At 50.4% G+C, this 20,592-nt stretch overlaps 1 protein-coding gene across 3 annotated transcripts in view; it reads right to left on the bottom strand.

The window, feature by feature from the left end:
- The window catches only part of UNC5B (unc-5 netrin receptor B), a 47,524-nt gene that overhangs the window by 7,685 nt on the left and 19,247 nt on the right, over positions 1–20,592 (bottom strand). For 2 of the 3 annotated variants that reach the window (XM_079312980.1, XM_079312981.1), the window contains exons 2-6: positions 8,245–8,466; positions 2,847–2,990; positions 1,710–1,813; positions 1,034–1,214; positions 554–721 (exon numbers count right to left, since the gene is read on the bottom strand). In XM_079312980.1, coding sequence (XP_079169106.1) covers positions 554–721; positions 1,034–1,214; positions 1,710–1,813; positions 2,847–2,990; positions 8,245–8,466 — 819 coding nt within the window. Of the gene's footprint in view, positions 1–553; positions 722–1,033; positions 1,215–1,709; positions 1,814–2,846; positions 2,991–8,244; positions 8,467–10,781; positions 10,903–20,592 lie in introns of those variants that run through there. The other variant, XM_079312982.1, reaches the window with a different exon arrangement.

The raw sequence follows: 20,592 nt of genomic DNA, 5'->3' as shown, positions 1-20,592 counted from the left end.
TCAGTCACACTGCGTGACTGATAAAATTATCATCCCATTGGGAGATGGTCCAGCCAGGGGAGGAGCCAAGCCTTTCCTACCCAGAGAAAAACTGAGATTTGGAACAGCAAGTTATCCATCTTTCCACTGGATTCCAGAGGAAAGTCAGACCTTTCCACATCATCTCTGGACCTTCAGAGGAAAAATGCACCTTCTCCAGGAGCACTGCTCCAGCTGAACCACATCTGCCACTACAGAAGGGTGCAGCCACCATTGAATGGGACTGCTGCCAACACCCTGACTGACTGACAGGGTGCCAGCTTGGATTCTGACTCTGTCACGATTGGGATTGTTCTTTGTAATACTGTATTTCTATTTTAATATTCCTAGTAAAGAACAGTTATTCCTAATTCCCATATCTTTGCCTGAGAGCCACTTAAATTCAAAGTTGTAATAATAATTTGGAGGAAGGGGGTTTACCTTCTCCATTTCAAAGAGAAGCTCCTGCCTTTATTGGCAGACACCTGTCCTTCAAACCAGGACAGGGTACAGGCAGGTTCTGAGCACTCCTTACCTGGGCAGAGGGTGGTGCAGGTGATTTTCTGGAAGGGCTGCCCGTCGCAGAAGGAGCCGCCGTTGAGGGGCGCGGGGTTGGTGCAGGTGCGCGTGCGCTTCTGCCAGCCCCGGCCACAGCGGTTGTTGCACGGAGACCACTCAGACCAGGTGGACCAGCCACCATTCACTGCACGGGAGATGGGCACAGTTAACTCTAGAGCCCAACCCACCAGCTGAGCCTCGAGTTCTTACACTTTCTGTGCCCCACTGTTACACCTCAGCCTCATCAACAGCAAACCACAAAACTCCCTCTAGTGTCACCAACCCATGCCTGAGATGCTCAAGGTGCCTGTGGAAGCCATTGGAGGCTCCTGTTGTGCAGATAAAAATTATCACCTAATGCAATGCACTAATTAGCTCCCAGGAATTCCCATATTCCCCCTAGCTTGGGGGGAACTGCCAGCACCACAAGTCCCCCTCCCGGGGCAGGGGCTGGTACCGTAGACGATGACGGCGGCCGTGGTGCTCCGGCGCTTGGCCACGATGTTCTTGGCCATGCAGGTGTAATTGGCAGTGTCCAGCAGCCGGGCCTGCTTGATGATGAGGTTGTGGTCGATGGTGATCAAGAAGTTGGTGTCCTGGGTGGGGTCGATGACGTCCTCGTTCCTCAGCCACTCCACCTGGCAGGAAAGGAAGGGATGGGGATTAAGCCATCACTGAGACCAAAGATGCCCTCAGACCTTTAACCACTGAGTGGACAACCTTGCCTCTGACTGAATTTATTTCTCCTGGAAAACTGGGCCAAACCAGGCCTGACTGGGGCAGTGTTTTGGCCAAGGATGAGACACTGTGGCTCCCTCCAACACACAGCTCCCAGCGGCTGATGGAGCTGTGGGCAAGGAAAGCTCCACTGCCGTGGTAGGAAAACCCATCTGTATTGATTTCCCCACCCCTCAGCTCCCACTGGTGACCACTCCCACCCAGACAACTCAGTGGGTGCCTCCTTGTCAGATCTTCCCTCTGAGGTACCCCAGGAAGTGAGGGAGAAGTGTGCTGAGTGCTGCCCAAAATAAACCATTCTGAATGGGAGCTGACAGGAGATCATCTGGAATGGAGATGGGGATGGGGAATGGGGATGGGACACCCCACCATCAATCCCTTCAGGAGCTGCTCACCTCAGCCTGTGGGACCCCCTCAGGCGGGCGGCACTGCAGCAGCACCTCATGCTCCAGCGGGACCTCCTTGCCCAGCGGCTCCTGATCAAAGTTCTTCCGTAGGTCTGGGAGGGGAAGGAAAAGCCAGGGGCTACCAGCCTGCAGCAGGAACAGGGAAGCCTCCAAAGCTTTGGTGAGCACCTCAGCACCAAGCACCCTCAAGTCAGGAGGTGCCTCTGGCATGGAGAGCCTGAGAAAAATGTCCCCTGGGAGGAAGGAGCTGAAGAACCGTGTTTTCCAGGATGGATTTGGGGCAGCACGTGGTGCTCAAGGATATTTCCTCCTTTATGTGCTTGCAAACTTATATCCCATCTTGTCCTTTCCTTTTGGGGCTAACATCAGCTTATCCACTGTTTCATCATCCCTCCCATCCTCGGGATGTGGGGGCAGCAGTGTCCTGCTCCAGAGCCTGGGAAGGAGCAGGAACATCACTAGATGGTGCTGCAATCCTCTGCTACAACTCCCAGACCTCTCCATGAGGCTCCTGAACACTCTGCTCCAAAAAACACCATGGAAGTGTCCAAGGCCAGGCTCGAGGGGGTTTGGAGCAAACTGGTCTAGAGGAAGGTGTCACTCCCCATGGCAAGGGGTTGGAATGAGGTGAGCTTTAGGGTCCCTTCAACCCAAAACTTTTTGTGATTCTGTGATTTTCCCTGTTCAGACTAAACCCTTCAGCAGAGTAGCTGATCCTTAAGCCCTGTTTTAGATAAACATGTTGGATTATTAACAAAATACGTTTGGGATGGGGGGAAGCCTGGCTGCTCTCCTGCAGCTCTGCTAATTGAGCAAATTCAAATCAGGCTGACCCCCCAAAACAGCATCTCAAGGTGGTGGCATGTGACAGCAGGGACTCAGAGCTGCTGATCCAGGCAGAGCATGCAGGGTGCCACCCACTGGATAATTATTAAGGATAATAAACCCCGGGAAGTGCTGAGCACACTGCTGGGCAGTGAGAAAACACCTTTCTAAAGGTGCCTACCCCACCCCAGCAGGAAGAAACAAAGCTGCAGGTGGGGTGGGGAGAGAAAACCGGGGTGATCCGTGGATGGGATCATCCCAAATTGGTGTGGGAGCTTTGGAGGCGGGAGCGGCACTCACAGGCGATGCGGACGTAGGCGCGGCGGCTCTTGGTGGTGCCCGCCGAGCTCCAGGCCACGCACTGGCACCAGTAATCCTCCAGGCCAAAGAGCTCCTCCACCTGCTGCCGGCTCACCTCGATCTGCACCTCCCGCACCAGCAGCCCTGCGTGGGAGAGAGGCACGGAGTCACACGGAGTCAGCAGCAGCGGATGGGAGCAGGGAAACTGAGGCAGCGCTCAGGGGGGCGGTGAATGCACAAAGCTGGAGGACAGGGGGTTGGAATCACTGCATCCCTGCCTTGGGTTGCAATGTAGGATGTGGCCAGAAATGTCTATTCTGTCGCCATCTGTTGAAGTGAGTGGGGCAGTGACCCTGATCTCCTGGCACATATCCCCTGCTAATGGGCCATCTTTAAACCAGCTGGGGCAATCAGCTTTATCTTTCCACAGCCCATCCTCCCTCCAGGAGATATCATCTGCTGCTGGGACATTGAGTCCCACTGCATGACTGATAAAATTACATCATCCCACTGGGAGATGCTCCAGCCAGGGGAGGAGCCAAGCCTTTCCCACCCAGATAAAAACTGAGATTTAGGACAGCAAGTTATCCATCGTTCCACTGGATTCCAGAGGAAAGCCAGACCTTTCCACATCATCTCTGGACCTGCAGAGGAAAACTGCATCTTCTACAGGAGCACTGCTCCAGCTGAACCACATCTGCCACTGCAGGAGGATGCAGCCACCATTGAATGGGACTGCTGCCAACACCCTGACTGACTGACAGGGTGTCAGGCTGTATTCTGACTCTGTCAGTGTTTTGGGATTGTTCTTTGTAATACTGTATTTCTATTTTAATTTTCCTAGTAGAGAACTGTTATTCCTAATTCCCATATCTTTGCCTGAGAGCCCCTTAATTTCAAAACTACAATAATTTGGAGGGAGGGGGTTTACATTCTCCATTTCAAAGAGAAGCTTCTGCCCTTATTGGCAGACACCTGTCCTTCAAACCAGGACAATCCCCCTGGAGTATGTTTTACGGATGAAGCCAGGGCAATGGATCAATGCCTCTTTTTTACCCCTCAATCCAGCTGTGCAGGAACAGAATCTCTTCACCATTTCATCACCCTCCTCCTCAACCAGCTCCCACATCACCAATATCCCTGTCCAGACCCGTTCTCACCCACCATGGTTTGAAGGATGCTTCCCCCAGGCTTTGTTGTGGGGAGAAACCACCCCTGTCTGTGCCACTTGAATACAAATATAACAAGACAAACAAAATCTTAAAGAAATCAGCCTGGCTATGGCAGGGGGGCAATGACAAAGGTGACACCACAGTCAGGACATGGTGCCCTGGACTGCAGGATGCTGAAGCATCAGTGACCATCACCAAGGGCAGGAGGGACTCAGGCTTTACTTTTCCTTATTTTAAACAATACCTGCCCATTTTTTTTTTTCAGTTTCTATTTTAAAAAGGCCTCAATTTCACAGAGATCGAGAGCCGCACGCTCCTCAGCTGTAATTTTGTTACAGCTCACTCCCAGTGCTGTGAGGAGCAATTACTGTCTCCCTGCCACCTTCCTGCAGAACAGCTGACAAGGAAATACAATTCATTTTGTCACTATTCAGGGGATAAAAAAAAATAAAACCACAACAAGCAAACCCCAAAAGCAAAGGTATTTGGGCCAAGCACTTTTGGAAACTCAGGGATTTTAAAAGGACTCAGGATGGAGATATGGCTCCAATCCATCTTGTCTCTCTGGGAAGCTCTGGTGGGATGGGCACCCTGGGAAAGGTTGGGAGCATCCTGCAAACGCCCACCTCTGTCCCCACTGAAAGCACCAAAAACTGAAGGCTGAGATCATGGCACACAGGAGTGACTTCCTAAGGGCTTCCAGGCACCCAGACAGAGCCCCTCCTCACCAGCTGAATTATCCTCCCTGACTTGGCCTCTTTTTGCTTTCTTCCGCATGAAATGTTTCGGATCAGACGCAGCCAGAGCATTACCGAGCCAGGCTCATTCAAGACACGTCATCTTTAAAGTTCCTACTTTTTTTTCCCTTCTTAAAGATATCTTTTTCCAAGCTTTTAACCCAGCTCACTTAAAAACTAACCATGTTAACCCCAACTTTGTGCCTGGCTCTGCCCCGTGCCCTTTTAGCTTTCCCAAAAAATGCCTGGCACTGCAAATGCAGATTTTTTTAGCACCTAAAACCACTTTGGCTCCAGTTTTCCTGCCAGGCAGGTTTTACATGCACAGCATCACCTGCAGGAGCTGTAGGTTCACTCCCTGAGAGCAGCAATGCCATCTCTGGAGCCTGGATGAAGGAGGTGTGTGCTGCTTCCTTCCCAAACTGCAGACTGCAGCCTGAGAGGGAGAAGCTGGACCAAAGCAAAGGAGTTCCCACAGCAACAGGTTGCCCAGATGGATGTTCCATCCCTGGGAGTGTTCCAGGCCAGGCTGGATGGGGTTTGGAACAACCTGGGCTAGTGGAGGGTGTCCTTGCCCATGGCAGGGGGTTGGACCATATAATCTTTAAGGTCCAATCCAAACCACTCCACAGGTCTTTGAAATAGAGTATTTGTTTCCACACTGCACATCACTAAGGCATGAGAACCCCCTCCTACAGAGAAATTGGTCCTAACAGCAACTAGACAAATTAACAAGGGGGGGATTCCACCCAGGGCTGGGCCACACTGCTCAGATCAACATCCCACCAGAGCTGGGAGTCCCTGACTGTGAATGTTGGAAAGCTGGGAGGATGAGAGGGCAGTTCCACTGCTCCCTCCTTGTCCTGGTTCCATGATCTTCCCCTAAGCATCCTCCACTGCAGCGTGCAGGGCACACAGACCTTTGGCTCAACCCACTGTGGCCAGATGTTATAAATAAATTTAAAACCCCTTGGCAAAGGCTGCTCGGTCACTGACCAGCACTGACTCAGCCCTACAATGGTGAGAGCTCCAAATCTGGCCTCTGCAAGAGCTGGGAGGTGGGGATGCACCCCAAAAGAGAGAAACAGAGTGTGTCCTGCCCCTGTCAGGCTCCAGAGAAGCATAGGGGCATCTCTGGGCAACTCTGACTATTCTTCCTCTAGAGGAAAAACACCCCATGAATGGCTAAAGCAGCTTTAGGAGGAAAGGCTCAAAAAGTTGCAGAGGAAAGAAAGGATTTTCCTTTTACTGAGATGCACTCAGATCAGCTCATGGCTACTAGAGGGTGGAAAGCAAGAGATACCAGGGAAGGGCAAGGCAGTGGGAAAAATCACAGGGACAAGGGGACATCCTGTCAAAACACTGGGGGCTCCTCCAGGCTGGTGAAGTCTCTCCTCTAAGCCCAACCTGCCTTCCAAAGCCAGCACCACTGCAGTTCAAAAGGCTGCCTTGATTTAAAACCCTCCACATGCTCAGGGATCTGCAGATCCTACAGGGGAAACGTGACTGTTTTCCTGCACCCCTGATCAGACACAAGTACCAAAACTGGTGTGCAGAAGAGATGGGTGCTGAGCTAGAGCACCCCAATCTTAGCAAATCTACTTGATTACATGATATATCCAGCCCCACACCTTGTTCTCATTACCAGGATGTTTCAAGGCATGGACCAAGGAGCATTGCAGAGCCCAATCCCATGGAGCAAGACCCCCCCTAAAATGCCTAAGCCACCTTCTCACCCTGCTCTAGGCAGCCAGAGGCTGACTTATCCTCTGAGGCAGAAAAGAGCTCATTTGCCATCAACAGGCATTTCAAATCCTACCTGCAATTGCTCTCATTACCCATTAAACACTTAATCCCTCTGCGAACCTGCATAAGCTGCCAGCCTTTGCCACCCCTCCTGGCAATGACTCCTACATGTTGATTAGGCATTTTGCAGGAGAGCAGTCCCTTTTTTAAATTTTTATTTTAATCAGCTTTAAACATGCTGCCTTCAAAATGCCTTTTAAGAACCCCAAGTCCTGCAAGAGGGTAAGCATGAAATCAGGCTTGGAGTGACTTCCCCAAGTTTCTGGGGGGGGAGATGTGGTGGCCACAGCACCATCATGGTGTGCAAGAGCCCAAAGGAGGGATGTGGGACTCCAGACTGGCTATTTAAAGTGCTGTTTATTGTATCCAGATGATGCTGCAATTTACAGGTCGTGGGTAACAAGAGCCCAGCCCACAGCCTGTTAGCCTCAGCTGTAGTTTGGCTGAAGCCACTCTAGTTCTGGTTACAATGCATTATACACTTTTCTTTGCTGAGCATCCTAATATATAACAACCAATCAATACTTTTACTATATTCATGTTACTATTTCCAATCACAAAAAGTTAGCATGTTACAGTTTAAGCTACAAGTTGTTCTTCAGTTTTCTTGCAGTGAAAAATTTTGAGACCTTTCTTTCTACTAGCAACATGGCATCTTTTGTTTGCTTGTAAAAATTTTTTGCTTGGTTAAAACATCTTTTGTTTGAGGTAGATTTATCCTTTGCTCTGAGCTATAAACCCCTTCCAACTCACATACGAACATACCTTTGGCCTTCTTAGTTATGCAGTAAGACTGGCTCAGCAATTCTTTCCTTCTACATCAAAACTTGCTATCATTTCTATTCCTTCTTGAGATTCTACATTCAAAGATCATTCTGTGAGACCTTCCTGTCAAATCCTTATCCTTCCCAGCAATGGAGCTTTCACCAGGGATCTGGCAAGTCTGCCTGGAGGGGAACTATCAGTAGTGTGGGTATGTCTTAGGCTGGGGCAGTGACCCTGATCTCCTGGCACATATCCTCTGCTAATGGGCCATCTTTAAACCAGCTGGGGCAATCATCTTTATCTTTCCACAACCCATCCTCCCTCCAGGAGATATCATCTGCTGCTGGGACATTGAGTCCCACTGCATGACTGATAAAATTACCAGCCAGGGGAGGAGCCAAGCATTTCCTACCTAGAGAAAAACTGAGATTTTGGACAGCAAGATTATCCATCTTTCCACTGGATTCCAGAGAAAAGCCAGACCTTTCCACATCATCCCTGGACCTTCAGAGGAAAACTGCACCTTCTCCAGGAGCACTGCTCCAGCTGAACCACATCTGCCACTGCAGGAGGATGCAGCCACCATTGAATGGGACTGCTGCCAACACCCTGACTGACTGACAGGGTGGCAGGTTGGATTCTGACTCTGTCGTTATTTTTTGGGATTGTTCTTTGTAATACTGTATTTCTATTTTAATTTTCCTAGTAAAGAACTGTTATTCCTAATTCCCCTATCTTTGCCTGAGAGCCCCTTAATTCCAAAATTACAATAATTTGGAGGGAGGGGGTTTACATTCTCCATTCCAAAGACAAGCTCCTGCCTTTATTGGCAGACACCTGTCCTTCAAACCAGTTCAGGCTGTGTCAACAGCGAAAAGCAGCGGCACAGGGAAGCCAAATCTGTCCAGCTTTGCTCACCCGTGACCTCATCCAGGCTCTCCTTGGTGGTGTGGTCGTTCTGGTTGACCCACTCTCCGTTGCACTTGAAGTAGATCTGCGTGGCGGGGTTGGCGCGGCACAGCAGCTCCACGGGCTTGTTCTTGACGATGTAGGCGTCCTGCGGCTCCAGCAGGAAGTGCGGCAGCGTCTCGGCTGGCGCTGACGGGAAGGAGTCGGGCAGCACATCGCTGTACTCCAGCCCTGCCAGGACACCAGCAGGCTCAGGAGGTGCCCCACGTCCCCATCCCCCTCATGCCTCCCTGCCCTGCACGCAACAACGCGCGGAAAAGCAAAATCCCCAAAACGCAGCAAAGCGCACGCGCAGAATCACGAGGTTGATCAGCAAGATCATCCAACTCATGTCCTAACACCTCAACTAAACCGTGGCCACATCCAATCTTTTTTTAAACACATCCAGGGATGGTGGCTCCACCACCTCTCCCTGGGCAGATCATGCCAGTATTTTATCACTCTATCCATAAAAGCTTTTTCCTGATATCCAACTTTTATTTCCCTTGGTGCAGCTTAAGGCTGTGTCCTCTCCTTCTGCCAGTGCTGCCTGGAGACCCTGCAAACCCCTGTGGCCATACTCTGAGCCCAAAGCCTGGGTGATCTCACCCAAGGGAAAAGCAAAACAAACCCAGGACCAGGGATAGTGATGGGAACACAGAGGGGATCCAAAGGGGGCTGCTGTCTCCCACCCCAAGCCTCCTCCTCGCAGCCCTGAGGAATGCACAGGCATGCTCCAAGCAAAATGCTGGCAGGGCTCGTGCTGGGAATGCTGACCATACCCCCAGCACAAATCTCAGACATCCACACCTTCACTGGAGCTGCATTTGGGACCTCACACCCTGCCAACACCTGGATTTCAGCAACACCCAACAGGTGAGAGACTGCTTCCAGCCCAGCCACCTCCAGAGAATGTCACCCAAAGGTGCCACCAGGATTCACACCATCCCAGAAAATGGTGGTCTGTGCCCTGGGGAGCTCCATACTCCTGCTTGTTCACTTTCTAAAACTATTTAAATGCAAAAAACAACTGGAGGTCGTGGCCTGTCTCAGGCCAGGTCAAGAACATCTTGGAGAGAGGTGAGCAGCTCAGTGCTCACACAGGAACCTTATCCCTTGGGAGGGGGAGCCTCAGGGTGCCTCATTCCCAGCAGCAGCTTGGGAAAGATGCTCTGACTGAAGCTGAGCATTATCTGCAGGAGACTTGTTTCCAGCCCACTGAGATCAACCCCAAATATCACAGGAGAAATAAAAACCCCCACAGAGGTGCACAGGGATGCTGCTGCTTAACCTGTTGTTCCTGGGAATCTCACTAGCAGTCAGGTCACATCTCCAGGCTTTTATTTTCACTCAAAGGAGTTATGAGCTTTTCCTCCTCCTCTCTTCCCCCAGCCAGAGCTGTGATTCTCAACTCCAGGCACTGCAGCGTGCAGGAAAACAGTAAATATCCCCAGCCCTGTGATAACATCTCCACAGCTGGCAGGGAAAAGAAAGGAGCCCACTCCCTTCATCACCCTTGGCAAGGAGCAGTGCTGCACGGAGAGAATCAGAATCCCAAGCTGGGAGGAGGAGGAGGAAAAAGAGAAGGAAGAGAAAAAAAAAACATATAATCAGATGCATCAAGAAAACAAGATGACCGAGCTTCCTCCTGAGCAAAAATCAGTGAGAGAAAAAAAAAAAAATGCAGGAGGTCAGTCGTTTAAAATCCATTTAGGAAAATTGACTTTCCATTTCCATTTAACACAGCACTAAGGGAGAGCGGTAGGACATTTGTCATAATCCATTAACTGCTCTTTTGGAAACAATGAATTAAACTCCGGGCTAATTTCTCTCTCTCTCTGGCTGACTCTTCCCCACCTCTCTGCTGCTGGTTATTTCCTCCCCCATCTCATTTGCAGACCTGTAATCTTCCCAGGCTCCGTGGCAGGCAGGGAATGCCAAGGTGTGGGATACCCAAGCTGCTCCCTGCTCCCCTCTCCTGCTGAGCACCCTGTCCCAGCAGCAAATACCCCCTTTTTTTGCCCATCCTTTCAATTTTTCATCCACTGGGTTGTTGTTTTGTTGGTTGTGTGCTGGTTTGTTTTTTTTTGTTCCACGCCACAGCTCTAAATTCCCTGGCAGGAGATAATCGAACTGGCAACAGAGGCAGCCAACAAAACTTCACTCAGGGGCTGCTGTGCAAACCTCCCTGATATGATGCTCCCTGCATCCCTGCAGCAATGCCAGACCTGAGTTTGGCAGCTGGGAATGGGCAGGGGTATCCTAAAGAGCCAGTTTTGGGAAGGATGCTCCCCATGGAGGTGACATCCCAAAAGGAACGTGGCCCTGATCCAAAACTGCAACCCAGGAGGAGAGATCCCTCTCCAACAGCCAGCACCAAGGATCTGTTTTCTCCCACCTCATCACCACTTTGGTGATGCTGAACAAGACTTGAGGTCATCCAAGAGGAGCAGGGAGGGGATGACTCACGGCCGGATGGGGAGGAAAATGCCGGATTTGTGACTCACCGGGATCATCTGCAGTGGGAAGGGTGAAGGCTGCAGTGGGAACCACCTCGGACCCCCAGAACAAGGTTTGGGGCTGAGACACTCCTGGGGGCACCAAAAATCCCATCCAGACCCTGCTCCAAGAGGGAGTCTGCCCAAATAAATTCTGGGTCTTTGAGGTTCTTCTCCATGTGGGCACAGTAATTTTGGGCATGAGAGAAGGGAATAGGATGGTGTCACCAGCCAGATCCAACATCTGCTTTTGGTGGCTACAAAAACCTGCTGGGTTTAAGGTTTGAACCCAGAACACCTGAATCTTTCAAGCAAGAAGCATGCTGGGAAAGTTAAAATCCTGCAAACTCACTACAGCTGAGATATATTTTATTTCTGGCCAGGAAAGATCTGGGGCCAAAAAAGCAGCTCTAACAGGAGATAGGGGGAAAGGATGATGGGTTTTTCATGGCAGCCTCACAACTGGGGCCATGCCACTGAGCCCCAACCCTACAGATTCCCCAGACTCGGGGATAGGAGCAAATCAAGGGGGAGGGTGATTTTTTTCCATTCAGAAATTAGCTGGGAAAAAACCATTTGCAGCTGGGCAGGGCGTTTTCCTCCAGCTTGCTATTTAAACACACTGGGGAAGAATTAAGGCATAGGAACAACGAGGACTTGGGATGAGAAAAGGGAGGAGAGCCATGCTGGGCACATTTATCATAAGCCATCAAGCCAGCCTTTTATCCCTGCTCCTGATGCCTGGCCACCCGCTGCATGGGAAACTTCTGATGGCGCTCATGGGGGGGCCCCAAAAAAGCCCCCCACACACAGCTGCTTGTGCAGAAACAACTGCTGCTGTGTGCCCTGACTGCCCAACAACAACTGCAAAATTTAAAAAAATAAAAAATTTTAAAAGGCACTTTCCCAGTGGTGCAGCCCCATCACCTCCAGAGGCCACAGCAGCCCCAGCCCAGGTGACAACTGTGGCACAGTGACAGCAGGAGCAGCAGGCACGGGAGATGCTTCTGCATGGGAAAGCAGGAAGGGAGCCCTGCACAGCCAGGATTTCCAGTCCTGCAATCACACCAGCAATAAAACTCCCAGCAGTGACAAACTAATAAATATTTGAGAGCGCGCTCCGCTGCCTGTAATCATCTCCCTGGCAGACGTCTGCAGGGGGTTCCCATCTGCCGGCTTCCCTCCTTCCTGCTGGAGGTGGGTGCCTGCTTCCCAGACCTCTCCTGGGGATTTTTTTGGAGGAGTCCCAGGCTGTCACCATCCCACAGTCTCACACTACTCGGGGCACAGTGTTACGGGGTGTCTGCAGCTCTTTGGGACCAAATCCTGAAGCTTTGGGGATGAGTGTAGTAGGAGCAAGGAGAGGAAAAGGGAGGAGGGGAACAGGCACTTCTTTTCCTCTCCCCATCCCTCATCACACGTTTTAATCTGCTGGGGCTGAGCTGGATTATCCGCAGCATCTGTTCCCCGGGGGGTGATTTGCAGATGTTTGCCGCCAGCGTTTGCAACTTGTCAAGATCCTTGACCCCAAACCCGCCCCAGCCCCAAAAGGGAGCAGCACCAGAGGTGGGATCCAGCCTTAAAACCCCACCTACACCACCCCAAAAACGCCCAAAAAAGCCCGGGTGGCAAAACCTCCCCAGGCAGCAATGGCCGAGCAAACCTCCCCAGGAAAGCGTTAAAATCCTCTCTCCTGCAATTGTTATCCCTCCAAATATTTGGAAGATTACAGGAGCATTACTGGCTGCCCATCACCCACGGCCACCACCGTCCCTCCTCCCGGTACCAGGCAGGCAGGGATGCGATGTAAGGATGCAGGGATTAGGCTGGGATGCCTGGGTTTCTCCTGCTAAATCCCGGTGGATGCTTTAACCCCTTCCGTCTCCACCTCCCCACGTCCCTGTTGCCTCAGGGCAGGCACTGGCTCCTGTGAAAGCTTGGCAGGGAATAGTTAAACCTGCCAGGTGGGTTAAAATCCTCCTGTAGAAATGAAAAAAATATATATATGACAGCTTATCTCCAGCACTACAGGAGGAGTCATCTGCCTTCCCAATCCTCCTTCCCAATCCCCCAGCAGGCATGGGAATGGCTCTGGCTCCAGAGACAGAGATGGAGGAGATGCTCCAGCCACCAGCCTGCCTTAGGAGGTGTCTGAAAGGCTGGAGCAGGGCTGTCCCCATGCCCCAAATCCCCCCTCCGGAGAAATGAATGAGCAGGCTCATTTAGAGATTAGTTGTTGTTTCAACTCCAGCAAATTTTGATGCTGGAGCCATGGCATGGCTCCCTGCCATTCCAGAATCCCTGCTGCCAGCCCTGCAAGGGACACAAAGGCATCCCACCACATTCCAGCCCATCCCTGAGCTCAGGGGGAAGCAGCATCACCAGCCCCATTCCCATGGGCTCCCCATCCCAATCTGCCACTGGGACAGCTTCGTGTCCAGTGGTAACAAACACCCAAACTGCTCCCACTCACACAGAGCCCACAAAATCCTGGGATTGCTCAGAGCCAGGCTGGGAAGTGCTGACGAATGTGAGATGCAGGGAATGTAACAGGTCCCCAGGGCTGCAGCTGGCTGATGTAACCCCCGGCCTCATTAACTCAGTGTGGCTCATTAACCTCTCCCTCCCAGCATGGCACAGCCCCAGGCTGCCAGCAGAACCACAAAACTGAGCCTGGAACCTTTCAGGATAACCAGGGGTATGCAGCACCCGAGTTAAGTCGGGTTCAAAGTGAAAAGGGGGAATTTGTGGAAGGAGTTTTTCCTTTTGAGGGTGGGGAGACCCTGGAATAGGTTTGTCTGGAGAAGCTGGGGCTGCCCCATCCCTGGAAGAGTCAGGCCAGGCTGGATGGAGCTTGGAGCATCATCCAGCCCTATCCCTCCATCCCAGGTCCTCCCAGAGCCCACCCAGCCCGAGAGGGATGGACAGACAGACAGACAGGCATTTCCCAGCAGGTCAGAAATCCCTCCTGTCCCTCCTGTTCAACGACAGGCAAACTTCATAATTAGAGAGCATTCCTCCCCAGCGTGGGTAATGAGGGGGTGCACCCAGCCAGCCCTAATTACACCCTTGGAAAAAAAAAAAAAGAAAAAAAGAAAAAAAAAAGAAAAAAAAAGCAGATTCCTCCTCTCCCAGCTAGAGGAAGAGCCTGCAGCTGGCCTCCCTCTCTGGGTACCTTTATTAAACCAGGACTGGATGGAGACACGGAAAGGAATGAAGAAAGCAAAGTTTGTGCTGAGAAAATGCTGGGAAGGAGGAGCTGGGCAGCCCCACAGATGCAATGGCCTTACTGATCACAACCCACCTCAGTTGTTTAAATAAATGTAAAAACAAATCAACTTTTTAGCTAAATCCTCAGGTCAGGTTTTTGCAGAGCAGCCTGAAGGGTAAATTAAGGCAGGGTTCCCTCCCATAGTGGGGGCACAGCATCCCACTGCAGCATCCTTGGGCATCTGCCACAGCATCCCTGTGCCCCTGCCAGCCTCACTGAGAGAATCCAACCCAAATTCCAACCATCCCCAATCCCCAGAGGAGAAACACCCAGGCTCTGGCAACACCTCCCATCCTGGGAGCTGGAAAGAGAGAGATTTATTTGGCTGATTATGCATTACACCGGAGTATTTATGGAGCCACTACTCTTTTGTTTATCTTTATGATTATGATAATCAAAGGCGAAGCCTCCTGAGAAGTGTAAACAGCTGAGATCCCTTATGGTACAAATCTCTTCATTTTTCATTATATGGATTTACAACAAGGCACAGGCAGATTGGAGCAAATTGTTCCTCATTTCTGGTTTTAGCAGAGCCACGAGCTGCGCAGCTCCCCGTAAACACCCGCAGAAAAGAGTGAATTAAAATAAAAAAAAAAAAAAAGAAAGAAAGAAAGAAAAAGGAGGAGGAATTATGTAGCAAATCCCTGTTACACTCTATTGTGCTGGCTTCTTTTGTGCTGTTTTATACATTCCCTTCAGGGAAGCAGTTCTGTTGGAAAACTATCTCCAAATTTCATCTAGCGCTGGTTCTTGTTACGGGCACAGGCACTTCCCTTTGTGCTATTTTAATTCCATTGTCACGGTCCTCTTGTCGAGTTTGTTCTGTTTACTGAGCTACAACGTTGCTTTTAATGGATATAATAATTATATGAACTTTTTATTTATTTGCTTTGGCCCATGAAAAGAAAGTGCCAGCAGCAGAGAAGGCGGTAACGTGCTTGTTTATTCACATGTACGGCGTGTGCCGGGCTCCCGGGGTGAAAAGAATAATCATTGCAACAAGAAAAGAGAGAAGGGAGAAGAAAACGAGGAACAAACAGGGACTTGTTGCCCTGGTTAATGCCAGAAAGTCAAAAGAATCATTAATTATCCGTCAAGCTGCAGCAAACCAACTGGAAGCTGCGAGCTCTCCTTGGAAAAAGCAGAGAAGGAAGAAAAAAAAAATGAAAAAAATAAAAAAAGGGTCTCCTGTTGGACTGAGCACTGCAGTTTGGAAAATGCTAACTCTGGGAGAAAGAAACTCGATGGTTTTGCAGACAGAGAGCATTTCCCCTTCACCCAAATTGCATACATATTTCAAAATGCAAATTCCCCAGCGTTCCCCTTGAGAGTGCAACTTTCAGGCTGTTTTGCAATGGGTGGGTTTTCTTTTTCTTTTTTTTTCCCCTGAACGTGCAAATCTGGAGGCGACTGCCTTGGCTTTGGGCACAAAAAGTGGTTTTAAAGCAGCAGCAGCAGCAAGCAGGGCTGTGAACCAGCCAGTGCCCCTTGGGAAGAGAGGGATGCTCTGCATCCCTCCCTGGGCACACACATCCCACAGGACCACGGGCTGGAGGGGAGCAGGTTACACCCAACATCAAGGTGGGGACAACCCAGCCAGACCCTCTAAAAGTGGGTTTGGTAGTCCTGTGTGGTGGCACTTCAGTCCCAAAATCCAGAGAAGGTGGCCCTGAGGAAGCTGAGGCACTGGCACAAGCCCAGCAAAGTAAAGCAAAAAGTTTAGGCTGCAAAAAGGGAACAGCACTGCAAAAAGAAGAGAAAGCTGGAGGGGTCGTGTTTGGTTTTGGGTTTGTTTTTTTCCCCCATCCTTTTTGTCCTTCTCTCACCCACTCCCTCCTCCTGGGAAGCCAAAGCTGGCTGGAAGGATGCTCCCTGCCACCTGCTGCCCTACTTTTCCCAATGTGTTTCCCACTCTTCTCCCACAGCTAGCTCAGTGCAGGAGTGGGCTGGGAGTGGCAGCACCCTGGTACCTGCAGCTCCCTGTGCTGGGCTCCTGCCAGCATCATCCCCCTCAAGGATCACCTTCCTCCAATATCTCCTTCCTCCAGGATCCCCTCCCACCAGGATTCCTTCCCACCAGGATCCCCTCCCTCCAGGTTCCTCTACCTCCAGCATCACCTCCCTCCAATATCACCTCCATCCAGTATCTCCTTCCTCCAGGATCCTCTCCCTCCAGAATCACCTCTTTCCAGGATTCTCTCCCTCCAGATCACCTCCCTCCAGGATGACTTCCAGGATCACCTTCCAATCACCTCTAGCCAGAATCCCTTCCCTACAAATCTGCTCCCTTCAGGATCCCCTCCTGCCAGTATCACCTCCATCCAATATCCCCTCCATACAGAATCATCTCCCTCCAGAATTCCCTCCCTCCAGATCCTTTTCCTCCAATATCACTTCTCTCCAACATCCCTTCCCTCCAAATCCCTTCCCTCCAAGATCCTCTCCCTCCAAATCCCTTCCGTCCAGGATTCTCTCCCTCCAGATCACCCAAAATCCCTTCCCTCCAGGATCCTCTCCCTCCAATCCCCTTCCCTCCAGATCACCTCCCTCCAAATCCCTTCCCTCCAGGATCCTCTCCCTCCAAAATCCCTTCCCTCCAAAATCCCCTCCCACGCCCAGCACAGCCCAGCTCAGCAGAGAGAGGCGCTGCCAGCCGGGCTGCCCCGCTCTGAAATCATTCCAATCACCGCCTTATTGTCATTTAATCACTCAAAAAACAACAAGAGAAAAGGTCCACCCCGAGCCTCAAACTCCCCATTAATTCAGCTGGGGGAGGGACATCACAGGAGAGGCTGATTAAGGTCCCTTTATTAAACAGTCTTTAAAGTTGCCCTTAATCTTTCAGATTTGTTGCTATGATAAAAAAAAAAAAAAAAAAAAAAAAAAAAAAAAAAAAAAAAAAAAAAACCACCAAAAACAACCTGACAACAACAACAAAATAACCACCACAAATGGAGGCTGGAAGTATTTTGCTTTTTGTTGTCCTTTCTCTGCCCTTTTCTTCCCTTCTCGTTTTACTGCAGGGACAAACAGAAAGGAAAAAAAAAAAAAAAAAACCAAAAAAACGGGGGGAGGGGGAGAAACAGGGATAGAAAAAGATTTAAGGAAATAAAAAAAAAATAATCCCTGCTGATGCTGGATGTCAAATATTAAGATTTCTCTCTCTCCCCCTGCTTTCAGCTATATCCTTATTAAAGAATAAGCCCCCAAACCATCAGTGAGACTAGACAAGGCTTCTCCATCCCCTTTTCTGTGCCAGGATTTGATCCCTGAAGCCAGGAGCAGGTGGGATGGAGGGCAGGTACCTGGTACCCCAAGCCCTTTGTGGAACAGAGAGAGGTGGCAAAAGGATTTTAGCAATTACCTGGATGAGTTTTACTCCTTTCCCTCTAAACCCTGCAGCCAGCTGGGCTCCCAGCACCTCACCTGCTTGGACACAGAGCTGTAGTTGATAAAAGCTGTGAGGTTTTGGGGGTTTTTCTGGCATCACTACCTCCCCATCCAGAGAGGGAGCAGGAACACAGAAGGGAACCCCTACAAAAAAAACCAAAACCTTTTCCCCTCAGGCTTTTCCATTGAGGTGGGGAACATTCAGGAGCTTCCTACAGTTGTTTGGCACCCTCCTCCCCTCTCTCCCTTTCAATAATTTCAATACCACAGGACCCCATGTTGCCACAGGTTTCTTCCTTTCTCACCATTGGGAATTTCCACCTTTTCTTCTCTGGACAGAGCCCATGCTCCCACACCACCGAGCTTCTCTTTCCTCCCTTTGTCCTCTGGCACACAAATTCCTGCCCTTGTGCACCAAACTAAACTCCCAAACTCCCACAAGCATCCTTTTTGTCTGGAAATGCCCCAATTTTGGGGGTCTGTGCCACCCTGTGTAGGTGGGACTCCAGCTGGAAGCATCCCTGCTGATGGCCTGTGTCCAACACTTCCCTCCACACCTTCCTCTCCTGCTACAAGACCCCCAGGTATTGCTAAAAATTGACCTTAAGACACAACACTGCCAAGTGAAATGAAGTTTGGGCTGCTGAACTCAGAGATGTTTTGGTGACAAACACACTGAGCATCTCCAAAAGGCACAGCAGTGGGTTCCTGCAGGGCTCAGAGGGATGTGTAGCCACACAGAGGGACCAGAGTGATGCAGAAAGCTCTGAAGGGAGCAGGGACAAAGGAAAAAGCAGGAAAAAAAAAAGTGGCAAGAGGTTTGGAAAATCCCTTGAAGGTCCCTTGCAATCCAAACCACTCCACACTTCCATGATGTTCACCAACACACAACACATCCTGCAAGCACAGCTAAAACTGAAAAAACCCCTTCTTTGAAACCCAAACAGCTCCATCCCAAGGAGATGAGACCCCAGACTCCACAGCAGGGGTCCCTCTCAAACACTTGACATCCAGGCTGAGAGGGGTAAGGAAACATCCCTGCTTCCAGGAAAATGCACTGCAGCCCCCTCCCTGCCAGCCCACAGGGACCCATTACACTAACAGAGTGTCCATTCAGCCTGATATATAAATTACTAATGTAAATTAATGGATAATTGAAGCCCTTTAGTCCTAAATATTTAAATTATTTAACAGGCAATTAAGAGCGAAGGAGAAAGAAAAGAGGAAAAGGGGCCTTAACCCCAATAGGCAGGGAAAAAAAATATAAATGAAGTGTGAGGAGAGCAGAAAGAGCTGAACATACACATTTTAAAGCAAAGCTGGCAGGTTCACTTTGTTTGAGCCAGGCTGGTGTCACAGTGGATCCAGGGAGAGCAGCATCCACCAAATAACCCCATGGAGCAGGACAGATTCTGATCCACTTTTCCAGAGAGGAAAAAAAAATATCTATAGAACTTCCTGGCATGCCAAACAATGCTTTTAGATTTTTTTTTTTTTTTTTACACTTAGTGATTTGCAGTGAGCTTCCCACCCTCAGGTGTCCTAACAATACAACGACAGCAAGGAACACATCCAGGCTGAGAAACACTGTATTTCCTCCTCCAGCCTCCATCCCAAACCAGCCAGGAATATTCCCAGGGCTCCCCTGGGAGCTGCAAGAGGCCAGAAGGAAAAAAGGTCCGTGGGGAGAAGACGTCATGTGGGAAAAAAGAGGATTTGAACAAAAGCAGTGTGTGAGTCTGTGCGTGCCCAGGGGCGACACTGAGGACAGGGGGGGACTGAGACAATAGTGAATAGACTCCAGATTATATCCTGAACTGGCAGCCCCAGGGGAACAGGGTTATAAAAACCCTTTTTATTTTGTTTGTAGTCCAAAACAAACAAGTACATCAAGAGCTAAATGTGGAGAAGCCAGACAGGAAGTGAGCAACATCTGGGAAACATCTGGCCCTGGCTCAGCTGCACAGCTCTGGGTACCTGCTCCTGCTGTTCCCAGCCAGGGGAGGCCCCCAAAACCTCTGCTCCAAAAGGGGAAAGGATGCCCTGAGCACCACAGGGCACAGGAACCTCTGAGAAGGGCTCTGAGCATTTAGGATGCCCTAAACATGCAAGGGCTCTGAATATTCCTCTGAGCATCACAGGACACTCCCAAAAAGGGCTCTGAGCACTGCAGGCCAGTCCTGAGAAAGGTTCTGAGCAATAAAGGACACCCTGAGAATATCAGAAATCCCTAATCCAGGGCTTTGAGCAACACAGAGCTCTCAGGTAGCAGGGGAAGGTGTTGGGATGCTCAGGAGCTGCCAGAATTGCTTCTGCAACTCCAGCTGCTTTTCCAGCCAGGAAATGCAAACAGCCACACTCAGAACACCTGGGACTGCTCCTTTACTGCTACACCAAACAAGGACAAGGACACAGCACTTGGGGTGTCAGCTGGCCTGAACATGGAGCATCTCCCCTTGGAAGAGCCCAGGCACGATGTAGGGGGCTTGGATGGGAGAAAAACAGGGAGAAAAAAAAATAAAATAGTCCCAAAATGGTTTGGCTTGGAAAGGAGCTTAAGGAGCATCTCACTCCAGCTCCCTGCCAAGGGCAGGGTCACCTTCCACTGAAATACCAGAGGAGGAAGGACAGAGTTTGGAAAGGGAAACAAGCAAGGCACATCATTAAAGGAAAAAATTACCCAGCAGGCTGGCAAGGTTAAAAAAGCAAAAACACTGGGACACAGGAGGATAGGGAGACCTAATTAAAGAAGCCTCACCCAGAACACGCCACCAGCAAAAAGCATCTGATGTGTCAGGGGCAGAGATGCTGTGTCCCATCCCTGCAGCCAAGGGCACAGCTCCCAGCCCCCTGAGCTACTGCAGCACATTTTGCTCCCTCATTTCTGGCCACTCCTGCACCAGCTGGTGCCCACCTGTAGCCTTTTTTTTATTTATTTTTTTGTGTTATTACTTTATAAACAGCCACATGAGGAGTTGCCCAGAGGAGTCAGGAGGTGCTGGCAGCACTGAACCCATCCCCATCTCCACATCTGAATCAGCTCAGGGGCAGAGCAGCTCCTGGAGGTGCCTGAACACATCCAGGCTGCTGGGGAGAGGAGGGTGATGCACAGGAACCCACCGGAGCCAGGCTGCCTGTTCCCACCATCCCTCACACGTG

This window comes from Erithacus rubecula, assembly GCF_903797595.1.
Source record: "Erithacus rubecula genome assembly, chromosome: 9".
NCBI classification, from domain to species: domain Eukaryota; kingdom Metazoa; phylum Chordata; class Aves; order Passeriformes; family Muscicapidae; genus Erithacus; species Erithacus rubecula.
The sequence above is the reverse complement of the archived record's forward strand: the minus strand, read 5'-3'. Positions and strand labels throughout refer to the sequence as shown.